The sequence below is a fragment of the Neofelis nebulosa genome, chromosome 5 (assembly GCF_028018385.1).
Source record: "Neofelis nebulosa isolate mNeoNeb1 chromosome 5, mNeoNeb1.pri, whole genome shotgun sequence".
Taxonomy (NCBI): domain Eukaryota; kingdom Metazoa; phylum Chordata; class Mammalia; order Carnivora; family Felidae; genus Neofelis; species Neofelis nebulosa.
Window position 1 is genome coordinate 6,799,770 of NC_080786.1, and position 20,349 is coordinate 6,820,118.

The 20,349-nt window shown below is 39.7% G+C and overlaps 1 protein-coding gene across 1 annotated transcript in view; it reads right to left on the reverse strand.

Moving 5' to 3' along the window:
* The window catches only part of SCN10A (sodium voltage-gated channel alpha subunit 10), a 94,569-nt gene that overhangs the window by 68,177 nt on the left and 6,043 nt on the right, over positions 1–20,349 (reverse strand). The window contains exons 4-5 of the mRNA XM_058729448.1: positions 885–1,013; positions 212–303 (exon numbers count right to left, since the gene is read on the reverse strand). Coding sequence (XP_058585431.1) covers positions 212–303; positions 885–1,013 — 221 coding nt within the window. The remainder of the gene's footprint in view (positions 1–211; positions 304–884; positions 1,014–20,349) is intronic.

The window sequence follows — 20,349 nt, forward strand, 5'->3', positions numbered from 1 at the left end:
GGTCTCCAGGTCACACTTTGCCTCTAAATAGTGATGAGGACTTGGGATTGTGTTTTCTACTCTCTGGGCCTCAGTTCCTTTGTCTTTTACAGGGGGACAACAGTTCATGCCCCGGCACTTTATAGGGCTCTTGCAAAAATCAAAGATGGACGTCAGGCTGTGGAAACCAGCATATGCTCTATGAATACATGTGGTGCTCAAAGCTGCTCACCCGGGATCACGGAAACTGTCTTTAAGGCTCTAAGAACTCTGAATGTCCGCAGGCCTGAGATCCCTCGGAGATCTATCGCTTCGCCAATGTATCTGTGGGACCAGAAGTCGGTCAGTACCTTCAAGGACAGGGTCCTGGGAATGCATGCAACATAAATAAGGACAATTTGGGGGTAATGAGAGCCTCAGTGGGACCCGGAATAGACACAAAATCTAATGGCACGTCCACCTATAGACTGACACACAGATTTAATTATTGCAATATCATTTAGAATGGCCCCTGTGAGAAGATGCATTATGATCTAGAACATTCTGGGTACTACATGCATGGATGAGTAGTCAAGCGTGTGGGCTTGGCCAGCCGGTCTCCTCAGACACGCATCTTCTCCACCCACTCAGGCAAACATCTTCAGGTCAGGTAGCTGCAAGGCTGAACCGTGTCTACTCACTTTGATAGGCCATTTATCAGCTCAGAGTTGAGGACTCTGACTTCTCCCGGAAGGTATGGGACTAATCCTGGAAAGTGACTCCCAAAGCAACATTTAGTGTCAAGGAAACCCCAGACCGTGAAGTTCCAAATGACGAAGCTGGACAGAGGTGAAGAAACATCCCCAGAGTGCAAGCCACCCAGAAGCCCCATGCAAACATAAACATCAGCACGGAAAAATACTCACGCCAGGGTAATGACGCTAAAATCCAACCAGTTCCAAGGATCTCTCAGGTAAGCAAACTCATTTAGACAAAATCCTCTTGCCAGAATCTTTATCAAGGCTTCAAAGGTATAAATGACAGTGAAGACATACCTGGGAGGGGAGGTGGAAAGGAGTGTTAGCCATGCCATGGAGAGAGCTCAAAGGGGAGCTCCTGGAATGGCTCCAAAGGAAAACACGCAAAGATCATCAGGGAGGCTGGGAAAGGGAACTAGATAAGATAAGGAGGGGAGACACAGACTGGGGAACTCAGAGCAGTCACACAGATGGGTGGGGTGGGGACAGATTGAGGTGGCTGAGACGGTTGACAGCATCTTCAGCTTGGAAGGTGGGCAGAGGGCAACGGCAGGTGCAGAACCACCAGAAGGTCTAGAACAAGGATGCTCCTGTTCGCTGAGATGCCCAGAGGGAACCTGGAGGCCCCTTTCCCAACCTGCTGTTGACTGACATGTGGAACAAGGATAAGGTCCTGCTACATCCCTCCTCTCCAAACTTCTCTGCTTCCAGCTGTGTTTTCTTCTCCCACCGCACTTGGCCTGCAAATGTCTCGGGACTCAGGAATCCCAGTCCAAGAGCCACATGAGGCAGGAAACAGCTAGGTGTCATGGAGGAGAAAAGCATCTAAATCCATGAAAATTTTCTCTGGAGGACGGGTCTTGCCAGAGGAAGTCATATCCAACAGTCCTTTTAGTCTGCTGGGCACTTTGTGGGTTTGGAGGTGAAGACAGATCTGGAGCTGAGGTTGAGAGTAAGGTAGTGTTTCTCAAATGTTTAGAATCTCTCAGTTACCTGTGGAAGTAGTTTTCAATCTCTAGCAAGTATCTGAACCACCTGGAAGGCTTGTTCAAACAGAATTCTGGGGTCCACCCTCAGAATATTCTAAATATAAGAATATTTAGTCAGTCAAGAGAAGGGCCTAAGAATGTGCATTTCTAACACATCTCCAGCTGATGTTAGTGCTGCTAGACTGAGAGAATTACCCCTCTAGGACCAAATGGATTCAGATGCACATGTAATTTTGGGTACAGTAAGTTTTTTAAATTATAAAATCATATGGGGCGCCTGGGTGGCTTGGTCGGTTAAGCATCCGACTTCGGCTCAGGTCATGATCTCACGGTCCATGAGTTCGAGCCCCGCGTCGGGCTCTGTGCTGACAGCTCAGAGCCCGGAGCCTGTTTCGGATTCTGTGTCTCCCTCTCTCTCTGCTCCTCCCCTGTTCATGCTCTGTCTCTCTCTGTCTCAAAAATAAATAAACGTTAAAAAAAATTAAAAAAAATAAATTATAAAATCATAAACACAAACACCAGCGTTAAAAATGGAAAGATCCATTATGACAGATTGAACATATGTATTTACCTCTATCCTTTTTGAAATCCTTCTTAAATGTTGGTGGAAGGATTTTTTTTTAAAAGCATAAAACCACGAGAACAAAGATAATGGAGAACACAACAACAGCATTTTGGAAACTAGGGAGCATGTGGATGGGTAGTCACTAACAAAGCAGACCCAAGAAAGCTGAAACCTGAGCCGGGAAGTGGGGAGTTCCCAGAAGCAAGCCAGCCCACACTGCAGGACTGCTCAGGACTTAGAGATGCTAAATATCTCTGAAAGTGGGATTTGGGGAAAGGGTGTCAGGTGGAGCTGGATACTGTTTGAAAGGCTTTACAAGAAGCAGCCATTCAACGAGGAACTTCCTCTTCTGCTGTGGAAATAGACTGGATGTTCATTCTTTCAAGAGTTGGACGAGAGAGACAGAGAGATTGCATGCTGACACAGGAGTATAAAGGAAACTTTATATACTGAAAGGCACTCAGCCTGCTCATCCACCCACTCACTTCTGCTTTTAGTTAGTTTCTAGAAGCCCGTAGTCAGGTTAATAGCCCAAGAAGATGCTGTACTTTTTTTTTTTTTAATGTTTATTTATTTTTGAGACAGAGAGAGACGGAGCATGAACAGAGGAGGGGCAGAGAGAGAGGGAGACACAGAATCCGAAACAGGCTCCGGGCTCCGAGCGGTCAGCACAGAGCCCGACGCGGGGCTCGAACTCACGGACCGCGAGATCGTGACCCGAGCCGAAGTCGGACGCTCAACCGACCGAGCCACCAGGCGCCCCAAGATGCTGTACTTTTAATGTGAACCGCTAGCCAATGAGCATCAGGAATTGGAAGGATGCTTCTAACGCCACAGACTAAAGCAACCAAACAGGAAAGAAAGAAAAGCTAAAAAGACAATGCAGGGAGCAGAAGAAAAGTTGGGAAAAATTCTTATTAATATTTTTTAGAGAGTTAAGAAGATCCAGGATATGCAGAATAAGAACAGAAGGCTATAAAGGCTATTCAAAGAACAAAACAGAACTTTTGGAAATAAAAATATGACAGTGAAAGTAAAACATTAATAGGGGAGCTGGAAATAAAGGTGAAAGAGATCTCATAGGAAGTGGGATAAAAAGAAATGATGAGAAGTGGTTAAAAAGCATGAAAATTAGAGATGATCAGACCAGTAGGTACAATGTCTGACTAATAGACCTAGAATGAAATAGACCAAGAAAGAGACAAGAGAAAATTATCAAAGTAATAATTCAAGAAAATCTCTGCCAACTTAAGGATCTAAGTATTCAGTTAAAAATACCCACAAATGTCAAGAAAATGAATGAATGTCAGCAAATTTCAGAACATTGTGCACAGACAGAAGACCCCTACTGCTTTTGAGGGAGTGAAAAATCGCAGGTCATATCCAAAGGATTAAGAATCAAAATATCATCAGATTTCTCAATGGCAACCTTAGAGGGTACAAGACAATGGAACAAATGCCTTCAAAATTTTGAGGAGAATAATTTCTCATATAGAATTTCTTCCCAAGCTCAACTGTTAGGACGAGGGTAAAATAAAGACAATTATGGATGTGCAAAGTCTCCGAAAATGTGCTTTCCATCTAAGAAAGTTACCATAGGGTGCTCCATCCAAACAAGAAAGCAACCAATAAAGAGGAAGATCTGGGGACGCAAGGGAGAGACAAACGGAATCCAAAAGAAAATGGAGAAGGAAAAATCTCCAGACAAGAGCTGCACATCATGTTCGAGAACACCTAGGCCGGACTGAGGCGGAAGCTAGAGGGCTCCAGGAGTGATTTCCACAAGAAAAATGGGAACTGATGGATAACCTGACATGATCCAATAAATTGAGGCAAGGATTAAACCCCCGGAGAAGAGCTTGGGAGCAAAGTAGTGATAAATACATAGAACATGAAGCAATGAAATCCTTATTGACTCCAGAGAGAGCAAAAATGTTGTGCTAAAGGAAAATGTCATCAAAGGACACTGCATGATACAGCCGTCATGTCATTTGCTCAGCAATTCTGTTACATAACCGTGTCTGTAGTCAGTCGATGTACATCTTGTCTGATTACCTAACCCAAAATGATAATCTAACTACAGCAGGGAGACAAGTGTGAGAGGAAAGGAGTGTGGGTACATGGACCTAATTCTTTTTTTTTTTCCGTAACAGAAAGCCAACAGATAACCTCTAAAATGGAAGAATAAAAAATACAGTATGAGTATATGACTAGAGATAGGGAAGTATCAGAATAAAGAGGTAAAAAATCTGAGAGGACTCGCCTCTGGAAATACGGGATTAGGGGCAAAGAGAAGAGTGTGAAATTGTACTTTTTGTTAGAATCTTTATAGAACTCTGTGACCTTTTAAATCATGAGCCTGTGTATCTTATATAAAAGTAACAATCACATTAAAAAGAGAATAGCAGTAATGCCTGTTCGTATCTGCGAGAGAGAAAGAGTGTTTGAAATTATTCACGAAGAAATCTATATCTGGCTGGCTGGCTGCTTGAGCTGTCAGCTTCCATATCTCGTGGGTTCCCCCCCCCCACCCCGACTCTTTATGTTTTCTAAATTGGAAAATCTTAACTCAGAATTATAGGTTGTTGGGAAGCTTTGATGGATATTTCTGGCTTTTCAGATCAAATGCAGATCCAGAAATTATGGAGAGCATTCTGAAGACTATTTTCAGTGCTTCACCAGAGAACGCCAGCCTAGGCTGAACACCACCCAGCGCTGGAGGGTTAAAGGTCGCAACCCGGGGGACAGGAGCTGATGGAGTCACGTCCTCTTTGTGGCGGCACTTGGCCCCGAAGGTATTTCTTCGTGTTCTGTTGCGGCATGTTGATGTGATTTTTTAAAATGCAAAAGATATTCCTGATGAAGGAAGAAAATCACTGGGTATTGACAAAAAGTCAAGCTCTAAGCCCTGGAGCTGTTTGTCCCACTTCCTCAGTTTTAAGATATCCTGATGCCTACTCATTAAAAAATCTCGAGGTTAGGTCCTAAAGGCAAAGATCCATACTATTCAAAATCCTGAATGTATTACTAAAACACATCGCGTGTATTTGGAGAAACGGTCATTTAAAAAGGTTTTACCCCTTATTTTATTTTTTTATGAATATAATTTACTGTCAGATCAGCTCCCGTACAACATCCAGTGCTCACGCCAACAAGTGCCCTCCTCAATGCCCATCACCCATATTCCCTCTCCCCGCCCCCCATCTACCCTCGGTTTGTTCTCTGTGATTGAGTCTCTTGTGGTTTGCCTCCCTCCCTCTCTGTTGGTAACTATTTTTTTTTCCCCCTTCCCTTCCCCCATGGTCTGAAAACACTATAAGCCTTTTTGGTTTGCCAGCCAGAGCAATTCAGTGTGGGAAAACAGAACCTCACTTTGATTCCAGCCCTGGAGGCTGAGGAAACTCACACTGTGAGGCCACAGTTTGTATTCACAATTTCGGCTGTGTTGCTCAAAGGCAGTTCAGGGTCTGAAGGCATGCTTGTGGACCCCCACTGTTTTCCACCAGTAAAGGGTGTACTGCATTTGGAAGGAACGTCTTTCATTTGTACAGTGATGCCTTTCCTTGCTGACCGTGTGGCTGGAGCTTCTTCGGTACCAATTCAATGTATCTACTTTTTTTTTCCAATGGTGGTGAAACATACATAAAATAAAAGCCATCACCATCTTAAGTATGCAATTCAGGGGCATTAAGTACATTCACAACATTGCGTGATCACTACCACTCTTGTCTCCAGAACTTATTATCCCAAACAGAAGGTCTGTACTCCAACCACTCCCCATCCCTCCCTCCCCTGCTCCCTGGCAACCTCAATTCTACTTTTTGTGTCCATAAATTTGCCTACTCTAGGTACCTCATCTAAGAGGAATTATACAAATCATACGATTCGTCCTTGTGTGTCTGGCTAATTTTACTCAGCGTGATGTTTTAAGGTTCATCCATGTTGTAGCATGTGAATGCTGCATGAATGAATCTCATTCATTGTTAATGCTGAACAATAGTCCATTGTCCATACAATGCGTATATCACATTTGGTTTATGCATTCATCCGTCGATGGACATTTGGGCGGTTTCCTACCTTTTGGCTCTCGTGAAGAATGCCGCTATGAACATTGGTGTACAAGCTAACATACCTTTCTAAAGTTTCCAAGCTGATCTTTAATTAATTAAGCCAGAAGTCTCTTCTTTTAAAATGAGCTTCAGGGGCGCCTGGGTGGCGCAGTCGGTTAAGCGTCCGACTTCAGCCAGGTCACGATCTCGCGGTCCGTGAGTTCGAGCCCCGCGTCAGGCTCTGGGCCGATGGCTCGGAGCCTGGAGCCTGTTTCCGATTCTGTGTCTCCCTCTCTCTCTGCCCCTCCCCTGTTCATGCTCTGTCTCTCTCTGTCCCAAAAATAAATAAAAAATGTTGAAAAAAAAAATTTTAAAAAAAATAAAATGAGCTTCATATGATGAATAAGACAAAAAGTCATTGAGCACTTCTCTCTCACATATATGGTGCATGTCTACAGAAAACTGATGTGCCCATAGTGTTATTAAACTGTAAAGTAAAATGTCTGCTTAGTTATATGTACATAACAGTCATTGATTTTTTTTTTAATTTCTTAAAAAAATTTTTTTTTAATATTTATTTTTAAGGGGGGGGGGCAGTAGGAGCAGGGGAGCGGCAGAGAGAGAGGGAGACACAGAATTTGAAGCAGGCTCCAGGCTCTGAGCTGTCAGCACAGAGCCCGATGCGGGGCTCGAACCCACAAACTGCGAGATCATGACCCGAGCTGAAGTCGGACGCTCAACTGACTGAGCCACCCAGGTGCCCCTATGACAGTCATTGGGTTTAAATGGCAGTCACATTATAAGAAATCCAGTGGTTCTGTTAAAGGAATTCTACCAATTTCTTCCTGCTTTCTTTCCAACTACAATATTTGTCATTGATTTGGAAGCGGGTTTCATGTCTTACCAGCAAGGGTATAGGAGGAATGGGCACACTATAGTTTTTTATTCTTTTCAACCTTTAACATCAAATTTGGCAATTTGTACTGGAAAGCCTGATTTCATTTTTGTACTAAAAATAGTCAACTGGTTTGGAAGTGAGGTCAATAAGCTTTGTTGGAAAATACTATGGCAGTTTGGGTAGCTGATTATTATTATTTGATGAAAATGTTATTAGCAGATAATAAACTGGGTACTAGGACAACAGGTTCACTGATCCAATAACATTCAATGATCATCTTTCATTGTCATGCGATTTTCTCATTTATTTTTTATCTGCTTTTGTGAGATTATCCACATCCATCGTCCACTTGTCTCATGACCTGCAGATTCCAGCTTTGTATTTATGACAGAGTCCATTCATTATTTACATTTGTGACCTTATTTCATATTGTGAGGTTTACTTTTTCTATTTTCATCGCTATTGTTGTATTTCTGCAAGCCACTTTTGAAATGATTCCATTTTTTGAACTGTGATATCAGGCAATGCAAGTCTAACAAATGTAAACAGTAACTGTCAGATGACAATCAAACACATTAGGTAGAATAAGCTACCCATGATCGAGTCCATGTTAACCAGTAGGAACTCTCAGTCCTTGAAACACACACACTGTTTTTAAGAACATGAAAAGACAGAAATTCTATGAAAATTATGGTCAGTCTTACATTTCAGGCTTTTAAATTATCTGTGCTTTTCCTTCTCAATCTGTCAAATGGTTTAGAGGCTAATGATTTAGAGACTTGTGACCAACAGAGATCCCTGGATAACTTACTGAGAGACGTTGTAGGGGAGGGAGAGACCTGAATTACTGTGCAAAACAGAGTGAGAGGAATCTGGAGTTCCAGGGAACAATACCGAAGGAAGACAGTGAGGCAGAGACATGGAAAAGCAACCCAAAGGGATAATTTATGAGAGAATATTATAAATCAGCCTCATTTACCAAGATAGATCAAGTGAAATACTGGCAAGTTGAATCCAGCAATGATCAAGCTGGAGCCATTAAAACTAGATTGGCAAATTTATTAATGTAACCTTCTATATTAACAGATGAAAGAGCTAATGATAATCTTAATAAAATAGAAATATTGATAAAAACCAACACCCACTCATAATGAAACTCTTTTTTTACATCCTTCACACACTTTCAATTTTTTGAAATTTAAATCAAAGTTAGTTAACATATAGTATAATAATAATTTCAGGAATAAAATTTAGTGATTCACCTCTTACAAGTAACACCCAGTGCTCATCCCAACAACTGCCCTCCTGAATGCCCTCACCCCTTTAGCCCATCCCCCCACCCCAAACCCCTCTAGCAACCCTCAGTTTGTTCTCTGTATTTAAGAGACTCTTATGGTTTGTCTCCCTCTCTGTTTTTATACTAGTTTTGCTTCCCTTCCCCTATGTTCATCTGTTTTGTTTCTTAAATTTCACAAATGAGCGAGATCATATGATATTTGTCTTTCCCTGACTGATTTATCTTGCTCAGCATAATACACTCTAGTTCCATCCACGTTGTTGCAAATGGCAAGATTTCATTCTTTTTTGATCGCTGAGTAATATTCCATTGTGTATGTATATGCCACATCTTCTTCATCTGTTCATCAGTCAAAGGACATTTGAGGCCTTTCCATACATTGGCTATTGTTGATAGTGCTGCTATAAACATTGGGGTGCATGTGTCCCTTTGAATCAGCACTCTTGTACCCTTTGGATAAATACCTAGTGCAATTCCTGGGTGGTAGGGTAGTTCTATTTTTAATTTTTTGAGGAACCTCCATACTGTGAAACTCTTTTTTAAAAAATATATTTATTTATTTTGAGAGAGAGAGAGAGCAAGAGCAAAAGAGGGACAGAGAGAGGGGGAGAGAGAGAATCCCAAGCAGACTCTGTTCTCACACCACAATCCCACATGGGGCTCAATCCCAAGAACCATGAGATCATGACCCGAGCTGAAACCAAGAGTTGGACGCTTAACTGACTGAGCCACCCAGGTGCCCCATAATGAAACTCTTAACAAACCAGAAGTGGAACGAAATTTCCATAACTTGATAAAGGCTAATTATAAAAATCCCATAATCATCATGATAATAGTGAAAATTAGAAGCATACTTTTAAAAATCAAGAGCAAAGGAAATAACACTCATTACTGTAGATTCAATTCAGCATTGTGCTGAAGGTCTGGTCAGTTCAGTAAGACAGGAAAAACAAACAAGTGGTATAAGACTCACAAAGAAAGAAACAAGTTCATCATTATTTGCAGATGATATAATTGTTTAAATAGAAAACCCAAGAGAATCTACAGGAAAATGTTGAACTTGTTCAGGAGCTCAGCAAGGTTGTTGGGTGCAAAACCAATATGTAGACATTAATAACATTGACATATTTTAGCAATAAAAATAAACACTCAAAAGGACAACCACAATGATAATGTACCTAAGGATACGAAATGTAAGTCCTTTACATAAGACATAATGTTATAGAAGAATATAAAAGAAGGCCTGTATAAATTGGGAGATATCCCATGCTGATGTGAGGAAAGGCTTGACATCATAAATGTGGCGATTCTCTCAATGGTAATAAATAAATTCAGTGGATCTACAATCAAAGTTTCAACAGATTGGTAAGAAAAAAGCTTGAAAACATGACCCTTCAATTGATATAGAAAAGTAAAGAGAAGGAAGAACTGATTTTCTTTTTTTTTTTCAAGTTTATTTATTTATTTATTTATTTATTTATTTATTTATTTTGAGGGAGGGTGGGACAGACAGAGGGAGAGAGAGAATCCCAAGCAGGCTCTGCTGTGTCAGTGCCAAACCTGACACAGGGCTCGAACTCATGAACTGTGAGGTCATGACCTGAGCTGAAACCAAGAGTCAGACGCTTAACTGACTGAGCCACCCAGATGCCCCAAGCACTAATGATTTTCAAGAAGGTAAATAAGGATGGGTGTTTTGATCAACCAGATCAAACCAGATCAACCAGATCAACAGATTATCAAGCATTCAGATCAGTGGCATTCAGATCAGTGTGGTGTTGACTGACAGAGTAAAAATTAATAATCGGGAGAAACAGACCTGAGTATGCATGAGAATCTGGTGCAAGATGGAGGCAGTAGAAGGAATCACTTTGAAATAATGATCCATTAAAAATGGTGTTGGGATAATCCACACAGAAAAATATTAGAAGCTTATCTCAAGCCATGTGTGTATGCATTCAAGTCTAGGGGGTGGTGTGAAATATCTAAATGTAGAAAGAAATATTATGATGCTTAGCAGAAAATACAGAATACCTTTATGGAATACTATATAGCAGTAAAAAAAAAATAAATGAAATAAGTCTACACGTATCCACTTAGACCAGTCTCAAAATCACAGTATTGATTTTTAAAAAGCGTCAGCTAAACACTGTTATTCAACATGGCATTGGAAGTTCTAGCCTCAACAATCAGACAACACCAAGGAATAAAAGGCATCCAAATTGGCAAGGAGGAAGGCAAACTTTCACTCTTCACAGATGACATGATACTCCAAATGGAAAACCCAAAATATTCTACCAAAAAACTGCTAGAACTGATCCATGAGTTCAGCAAAGTTGCAGGATATAAAATCAATGCTCAGAAATCAGTTGCATTCCTATACACCAATAATGAAGCAACAGAAAGAGAAATTAAGGAATTGATCTCACTTACAACTACACCAAAAGCCATAAAACACCTAGGAATAAACCTAACCAAAAAGGTGAAAAATCTATACACTGAAAACTATAGAAAGCTTATGAAAGAAATTGAAGAAGACAAAAAAATGGAAAAATATTCCATGCTCCTGGACTGGAAGAACAAGTATTGTTAAGATGTCAATACCACCCCCAAAAATCTATATACTCAAGGCAATCCCTATCAAAATGACACCAGCATTCTTCACAGAGCTAGGACAAACAATCCTAAAATTTGTATGGAACCAAATAGCCAAAGCAATCTGGAAAAAGAAAACCAAAGTTGGAGGCATCACAATCCCAGACTTCAAAATGTATTACAAAGCTGTAATCAAGACAGTATGGTACTGGCAGAAAAACAGATGCTCAGATCAATGGAACAGAATAGAGAACCCAGAAATGCATCCACAAACGTATGGCCAACTAATCTTTGACAAAGCAGGAAAGAATATCCAATGGAAGAAAGACAGTCTCTTCAGCAAATGGTGCTGGGAAAACTGGACAGTGATATGCAGAAGAATGAACCTGGACCATTTTCTTACACCATACATAAAAATAAACTCAAAATGGATGAAAGACCTAAACGTAAGACAGGAAGTCATCAAAATCCCCGAGGAGAAAGCAGGCGAAAACCTCTTTGTCCTTGGCCACAGCAACTTCTTACTCAACACATCTCCAGAGGCAAGGGAAACAAAAGCAAAAATGAACTACTGGGACCTCATCAAAATAAAAAGCTGCTGCACAGCGAAGGAAACAATCAGCAAAACTAAAAGGCAACTGATGGAATGGGAGAAGATATTTGCAAATGACATATTCTATAAAGGGTTGGTATCCAAAATCTATAAAGAACTTATCAAGCTCAACATCCAAAAAACAAATAATCCAGTGAAGAAATGGGCAAAAGACATGAATGGACACTTCTCCAAAGAAGACATTCAGATGGCCAATCGACACATGAAAAAATGCTCAACATCACTCATCATCAGGGAAATACAAATCAGAACCACAATGATACCACCTCACACCAGTCAGAATGGCTAAAATAAACAACTTAGGTAACAACAGATGTTACGGAGAAACATGCGGAGAAAGAAGATATTTTTTGCACGGCTGGTGGGAATGCATACTGGTGCGGCCACTCTGGAAAACATGAAGGTTCCTCAAAAAATTAAAAAAAGAACTACCCTACGACCCAGCAATTGCACTACTATGTATTTGTCCAAGGGATACAGGTATGCTGTTTCGAAGGGACACATGCACCCCAACGTTTATAGCAGCATTACTGACAATAGCCAAAGTATGTAAAGAGCTCAAATGTCGATTGATTGATGAATGGATAAAGAAGATGTGGTATATATATACAATGGAGTATTAGTCGGCAATCAAAAAGAATGAAATCTTGCCATTTGCAACTACGTGGATGGAACTAGAGGGTATTATGCTAAGTAAAATTAGCCAATTAGAGAAAGACAAATATCATGACTTTGCTCATGTGAGGAATTTACGATACAAACAGATGAACATAGGGGAAGGGAAGCAAAAATAATATAAAAACAAGGAGGGGGACAAAACACAAGAGACTCAAATACAGAGAACAAACTGAGAGTTGCTGGAGGGGTTTGGGGTGGGGAAATGGGCTAAATGGGCCAGGGGCATTAGGGAGGACACTTGTTGGGATGAGCACTGGGTGTTATACATAGGGATGAATCACTGGAATCTGCTCCTGAAATCATTACAGCACTACATTCTAACTAACTCGGATGTAAATTAAAAAAACTAAAAATTAAAAAAAAAATTAAAAAAGCATCAGCTGAAGTGCACACAACATGGCATCATTCATATTCATTTGAAAAGACACGAAATAGTACTTTATGTGTGCGGTGCCAGGGAAACATTCCCCTGTTTGCCATGGGTTTAGTTTCATTTCGTGTGTTCCTTTCTAGGTAAGAAAATATGTATCTTTCCGCTGTGCTTTTCCCTGCAACCAAATTGCTGTATTTTGTCAAACGTTTCCCCAGATTCTCAGTATGGTTAGTGACGGGCATCCCAGGGCCATCAAAGGGCCTTTGGAGTGACTCTTTATGAGAGAATATAGAGAGAATATAGAATATCCCCCTGCATTTTTCATCTCCAACTGGGGTCCAATCTGATATATCCTTCCCCTCTGACTGCAGTGAATCTCCAGTTTCTTTCTTTTTTTTTCTTTTTACTTTTTAAATGTTTATTTATTTTTGAGAGGGGAGGGGAGGGGCAGAGAGAGAGGGAGACACAGAGCAGAAAGCAGGCTCCAGGCTCTGAGCTGTCAGCATAGAGCCTGACATGGGTCTTGAACTCACGAACTGCGAGATCATGACCTGAGCTGAAGTCAGATGCTTAACCAACTGAGCCACCAGGGCGTCCCTCTAGTTTATTTCTGAGTGTGCGTGCGTGTGCGCGCACACACACACACACACACACACACACACACACACATATATATATATATATATATATATATATATATATATATATATGAAACAAGCAGATAGATAGGCAGGCAGGCAGTCTTTACCAGCAGGCAACAGTATAAAGCTAATGTTTCAGGGATGTATAATGTCTGGGGAGGGAGATAAGAGATGGGAAACGCTTGTGTCCAAAACATTGTATCAAGAACAGGGTGGTAGGAACCAGCTTCTGATTCCTCACTGGCTATGATCTCCTCAAGAATACACAGCATGATCTTTGTAGCCCCAGTCTATCCCAGGGACATTTATCCTTTTCCTTTGGGCTCCCAGCAACCAATGGCTGTTATCAGTTTGCATTTCAAAAATAAAATCTGGAATCTGATAATTTTCATGAGGCCAGGATGCTGAACATCCTCCAATACCTGCCACATAAGTTTCTAGAAATAAAACCAGAGAGGTGGATTTTTATCTCTTATGTATATATTTTTTCAATGTGTGTTTATAAAAGAAGCTTTGTCAACAATTCAGTTCATGCAAAATCTGATAAAGAATGCATTTAATAATAGTGGGCATGGAAATTGGTACAACCTTGGAAAAACAGTTTGGTGATATCTCAAAAATTAAAACCGCATGTCCCTTTGACCCAGTCATTCCACTTCTGAGAATTTGTCCCTCACATGTACCCATGTTACTGTGCAAAGATATGAGTAAGGAAGGATACTCACTGAAGAATCGTGATGGCAAAATATGAGGATTATCTTGATTAGGGCCAACATAAATGCCTATTAATAGGATAATAGTTAAATAAACTTGGCCTCATCCATGTAAGCGAAATCTATTCAATTTCTATGGAACATAGGCTGGTAGGATTTTTGCTGGGATTTCATTGACTCTGTAGATTAATTTGGGTAGCACTGGCATTTTAACACCTGGTGAGTCTTCTAACCCCTTCCTTAACATGAGATATTGTTAATTTTTTAAATATTCATTTATTTATTTTGAGAGAGAGAGAGCGCGTATGTGTGTGAGCAGGGAAGGGGCAGAGAGAGAATACTAAGAAGGCTCTGTGCTGTCAGTGCAGAGCATGATGTGGGGCTTAGTCCCGGTGACCATGAGATCATGACCTGAGGCGAAATCAAGAGTTGGATGCTTACCGGACTGAGCCACCCAGGAGCCCTGAGATATTGTTAAAGTTATTTGATGCTTCTAAAATTTCTCTCAGTAGTGTGTTGTCATCTTTCAGTATAAATGTCTTACACATATATTTTACAACAGCTTTTGGATTTATTATTTCTACTGTTTTTCTATTTCTTAACTTGCTCTTTTTTCTTTTACATTATTAATTCATTTTCCTTTCATTTATCTTATTTTTCTTTTTTTAGTTTTATATCAGGTGCTTAAATAATTCTCTTCATTTTATACTGATATAAATATTCTCTGCTTCAATACTATGGATTAACCCCTAAATACATCTTTAACCTTATAGGTGCTGGGTACAGTTTTACATTTTTTCTTCCCTAGAAATTCTATAATTTGAGTTTGTAGTGTTTTTTAATCTAAGAGTTTAAAGGTTTTCAACATTACCAAATGGAAACGCCTTTCTTTTTTTTTTTTTCTTCTAATTTTATTATTACTTTATCACAGTGTGATGGGAGAATGTTGCCTGTATTATTGTTGAAGTTTTGTTGTGATTTAACATTTGGTCAATATGTACGGCAGTATATTCTCCATTTTTCCGGGAAAATGGAGTTTGATATATATTAATCAGATGTGTTTATGAATTACATATTCAGGTCATCTATATCTTTACATACTTTTTAAACACTTGGTCTGTCATAGGCAGAAATTAATTATACTCTCTGGTCCTTGTAATGTTTTTGTCTATTTGCCTTTATACTGTTATGATTTTTGATTTATGAACACCGGCGCCACATTATTTGTTGCAAAGACACACATTACTCTTTTGGATTATTTTGCATTACAAAGTGTCATTTTCATCCTGTTTAATGAGTTTTGGCTCAAATTTCACCTTCTTTGATATTCACACCTCATGTCCCTCCCTTCCTGTATGCCTTTGCTTATATCTTTGTCCATCTTTTTTTTTAAGTTTATTCATTTATTTTGAGAGAGAGAGAGAGAGAGAATGTGGGGGAGGGGCAGAGAGAGAGGGAGAGAGAGGACCCCAAGCTGACAGAGCAGAGCCCCACGCGGGACTCAATCTCGTGAACCATGATCAAGAGTTGGACACTTAACTGACTGAGCCACCCAGGTGCCCCTGTGCACTCTTGAATTTTGACTTCTCCATATGACCTGGAGCAGTATACTGTTTATTCAACATACTGGATATTGCTTTGTTATGTCACATATTTGTGAATATGTGTGATTTGTTTTTGGAACAGAGGAGTCAAATCCATTTATATTTATTGACACGACAGATTTGCTTGATCTTTGTTTATATAACTTCAAGTTATATATTTAATAGTTCTTTAAAAATATGGTATTGTGTGACATGTTTGATTTGCTTTTTGTGCACAGACGATTCTAAATTTAGAACAGTGTTTATTTTAGTTCTATTGGTTGCCTTTATAAGTACAAATTCATAATTATAACTAAAACCGTGTAGTGCATTTTCCTTAGTACACTATCTATATAATATCTCTTGTTTCCATTTGTTAACTCTCTTTCTTTTCCCACCCACTTTATGCATCACCTGATTGTGTTTAATCGTACGCTTTTGGTGCTTACCTTTATACTGTTAGATAGAATCATTTTCCCTTCCTTGATTTGTCTACTTTAAAGAATACTCTTTCACTTCTTGCTATTATAGAAGCAGCAGCAAGTGAGCGTACCCGGCTCCCACGTTCTTTCCTCCTTCCACTCCCAGTTATTGTTACTTGTATTGTGTCCACATTTTCAGGGCCTCTGTGGTTTTAGGGGGTAAAATACCTCCATCGTCATTTTTATCCCTCTCTGCGGGCATCTCCTTTAACAAGTCCTGATGAGCTGAGTCATTCTGCCAGGCCTCCGCCCACTTCTGGCCTTCTGAGATTGTTTTGACATCTTTGTCCTCCGTGCTTTTCTTTCTCCTTCTCTTTGTTCTTGTATATTTATACCATTCTTATTCCCATGCTGTCATTTTATTGGCGTTCTGAGAGGGTTGGGGTAAAACATATGTATGCCATCTTCCATATTTAACCAGAATCCCCAAATAACTCTTACTTTTGAAAGAAAATGCTTTGCCTTAAAAGTTCAAAATAAGGATAGAGATTTTTACATGCTATATGATCTCAGCCTATATATAGTTAAGAAAACTGCAGGCCCCAAATGGTGCCACTTAGAGTTCCCAAACCAGGGCTTAAAACCCAATCTTTACGGAGTTTCCATCTCCCCTTGACTGGTCAGCCGGGAAATTGTTCTTTCTATCAGCACCGAAGAGTCTGTCACTGGGGTCCTCTCCATCCCCAAAAGAAAGGTGAGGTGATCTACATGAGAAGACACCTGCTTTTTCCCCTAGCAAGCTGCCTCCTCTGGAAGAATCCTTTTCCTTTGCTAATAACTTTCTTACCCTCATTCCCCTACCTATAAAAACCTTCTACTTTGTACAACTCCTCTCTACTTGCTAGATAGGCTGCTGCCTGGTTCACCAATCATTTGATAAAGCCAATCAGATCTCCAACTTTATATATATAAAGAGAGAGAGAGAAAGGGAGAGAGAGAGGAAGAGACAGAGAAAGAGAGAGGAGAGAGAGAGAGAAGGAGAGAGAGAATAAGCTAAAATACCAACATTTCTCGATCTAATTACTCTCTTCTGATTTATATTTTTCAGTAGTCTGTATTTTACGCAATGGCCGTTTTTAAAAAATCATTTTGTTTTTAAGCTTTTTAGTATGATATGTAATGTGCGTGATAAAAATGCACATGGACCATAAATTAACTGTAAAATGGAAGCTTGCACATTAGCTTGGGCTACCATAAAAACACACCATAAACTGAGTGGTCAAAGCACAGAAGTTGCCTTCTCACAGTTCCAGAGGCTGGAAATTGGAGATGAGGGTCTCTCCTGGCCAGGCTCTGGTGAGAACCCTCTTCTTGGTTGGCTAAGGACTGATTTCTTGCTATGTCCTCACATGACAGAGAGTCCTGGAATCCATTCCTCTTCTTTTTTTTTTTTTTTTTTTTTTTTTTTTAATGTTTTTTATTTATTTTTGGGACAGACAGAGACAGAGCATGAACGGGGGAGGGGCAGAGAGAGAGGGAGACACAGAATCGGAAGCAGGCTCCAGGCTCCGAGCCATCAGCCCAGAGCCTGACGCGGGGCTCGAACTCACGGACCGCGAGATCGTGACCTGGCTGAAGTCGGACGCTTAACCGACTGCGCCACCCAGGCGCCCCTCCATTCCTCTTCTTACAAGGACACTGGTTCTATTGGATCACGGCTCTGCCCTTCTGACCTAATTTAACCTTGTCACCTCCTTAAAGGTCCCTTCTCCAGTACAGTTACTTGGGTTAGGGCTTCAACATATGGGTTGGGGGGGTGGATAGCATAATCCAGTCCATAGTGGCTGTGTGACAACTACTCATGTCACTAAATGGAACATTATGAGCACCCCATAAGCCCCTTCCCAACTATGTCCTCCCTCCTCTGCCCTAGAGATTTTATTTATATTTTTACCTCCAAGTAAGCACCTCTAAACAAAATAGTTAAGTTCTGCTTGTTTTTAAATTTTGTATAAACAGAATCATACTTATGTAATCTTTTGTGTCTGGCTTTTTTCCTCCTTGTTTTGTGGAACAGTAATTTACTCATTTTTATTGCTATACATTATCCCATTTTAAGAATATAAGAGGGATATTTAATGCACCAAAAATTTTTGGACATTTGGGTTGTTTCCAGTTTGGGACTTTTATGGACAGTGTTCATAAACTTTCTCGTAGCTATATCCTGGTGCCCATACATATTTCTGTTGAGTTTATGTACCTAAGAGTATAATTAAGAATCATAGTATATGTGTGTCTTCACCTTTATTTGAGGATATCCACTGATTTCCAAAGATGTACAAATTTACATTTCCACCAGCGGTATATGAGTTTTTGTTGTTCCATACCCTTAATACTTGGTATTGTCACAATTTAAAATTTTCCTCATCTGATGAGTAGATAATAATCTCTCAGTGCAATTTTTAAGTGTTTTTTTTTAAAGTTTATTTATTTATTTTGAGAGACAGAGAATGTGGGAGGGCAGAGAGAGAGGGAGAAAGAGAAAATCTCATGTGGGGCTCAAACCCATGAACCATGAGATCATGACCTGAGCTGAAATCAAGAGTCAGGTACTTAACTGACTGAGCCACCCAGGTGTCCCAATCTCTCTCCGTGTAATTTTAATTCCCATTTCCTTGGTTAAGAAAAAGGTTAAGGATATTTTCATATGTGTAGTGACCATTTGGGTTTCTGCTTTTGTGAAATATCTATACAAATATTCTGCTCACTTCAAAATTGGTTGCTCTGATGTATTTCTAATTGACTTGCAGGATCAGTCTTCTGTATATAAACACTTTTTAGGTATATGTGTTGCAAATATCTCTTACTCAGTAGGCTTGCTTTTTCACTCTTACAAAGTTGCCTTCTCATGAACAGACATTCTTAATTTTAGTAAGCTACAATGTATCAGTTTTCCCCTCTGTGGTTAGTGCTTCTTGTGCGAATGTAATAAATCTTCCCCTAACCTGAGGTCATGAAGAAATTCTCCTTTTGTTTTTGCCTAAAAGCCTTCTGTTTTTGTCTTTCACAAAAAACCTTATTCACCCACCTAGAGTTGATTCTTGTATGTGGCATAAAGTTGGATGTTCAAAGTAATTTTTCTATCGAGATACTGAATTCTCCAGCATCTCATATTGAGGACTGCCCTGTCTCCACTGTTCCGCGGTGCTGCCTTTAACGCAAATTCGATGCCTGTACGTGAGCCAACTATTCCGTCCCACTAGTCTGACTAATCTTACCCTCCACTGCACCTGGTTTCAATTATTGGAGCTTTAGGGTACATTCGTACACCCAGTAGGGCCAGTTTTCTTCTCCCACCTCGATTTTCTTCCCCAAAAGCGTCTTGGCTATCATTTGCTCTTTACATTTTTATATAAATCTTAAGGTCAATTCATTGAGTAATAACAAAAAAAACTTGTTGGGATTTTGATTGGGCTCGCATTAAATTCATTAGTCATTTTGAGGAGTCTTACAATATTGTGACTTTGAATCCGGGAATATAATACATCTCTCCATGTATTGGGTTTTCTGTCACATCACTCAGTATTTTTCATAATTTTCTTTGTAGAGATCTTACTCATACTTTGATAATCTTGTTTCTAGATACTTTTATTGTAAAATGCCACTGTAAATGGTATTTTTTAAATTTATTATTTATTTTTGTAAATGGTATTTTAAAAAACCATTGTTTCTTGCTAGATATAGATATGCAATTCATTTGCGTATATTAATTTGTACCCAGTTACCTTGCTATGCTGTCTTGTTAACTTTAATAGTTTATCTCTAGATTATGTTGGTTGTTTTATGCACACAATCGTATTATCTGCAAATCATGGTGTCTTTGCTACTTCTTTTCTTATTCTTTCTTTTCCTTGCCTTCTTATGCTGGCTAGGCTCTCCTTTACAAAGTTAAATAGAACTGATGAAACAGACATCTTTCTTTTTTTTGTTTTTGTTTCTGATCTCAAATGGAGAGCTGGCCATGTTTCACAATTAAGTATGATATTTTCTACCTCCTTCAGTGTCATTACCCTTCACCAGACCACAGCCATTCCCTATATTCCTTCCTTTCTAGATATTTCTAATCACAAACATATCAAACTTTATCAAATGATTTTTCAGCATCAATTAAGATGACTACATGATTATTCTCTCTAATCTATTCATAAAATAAAACA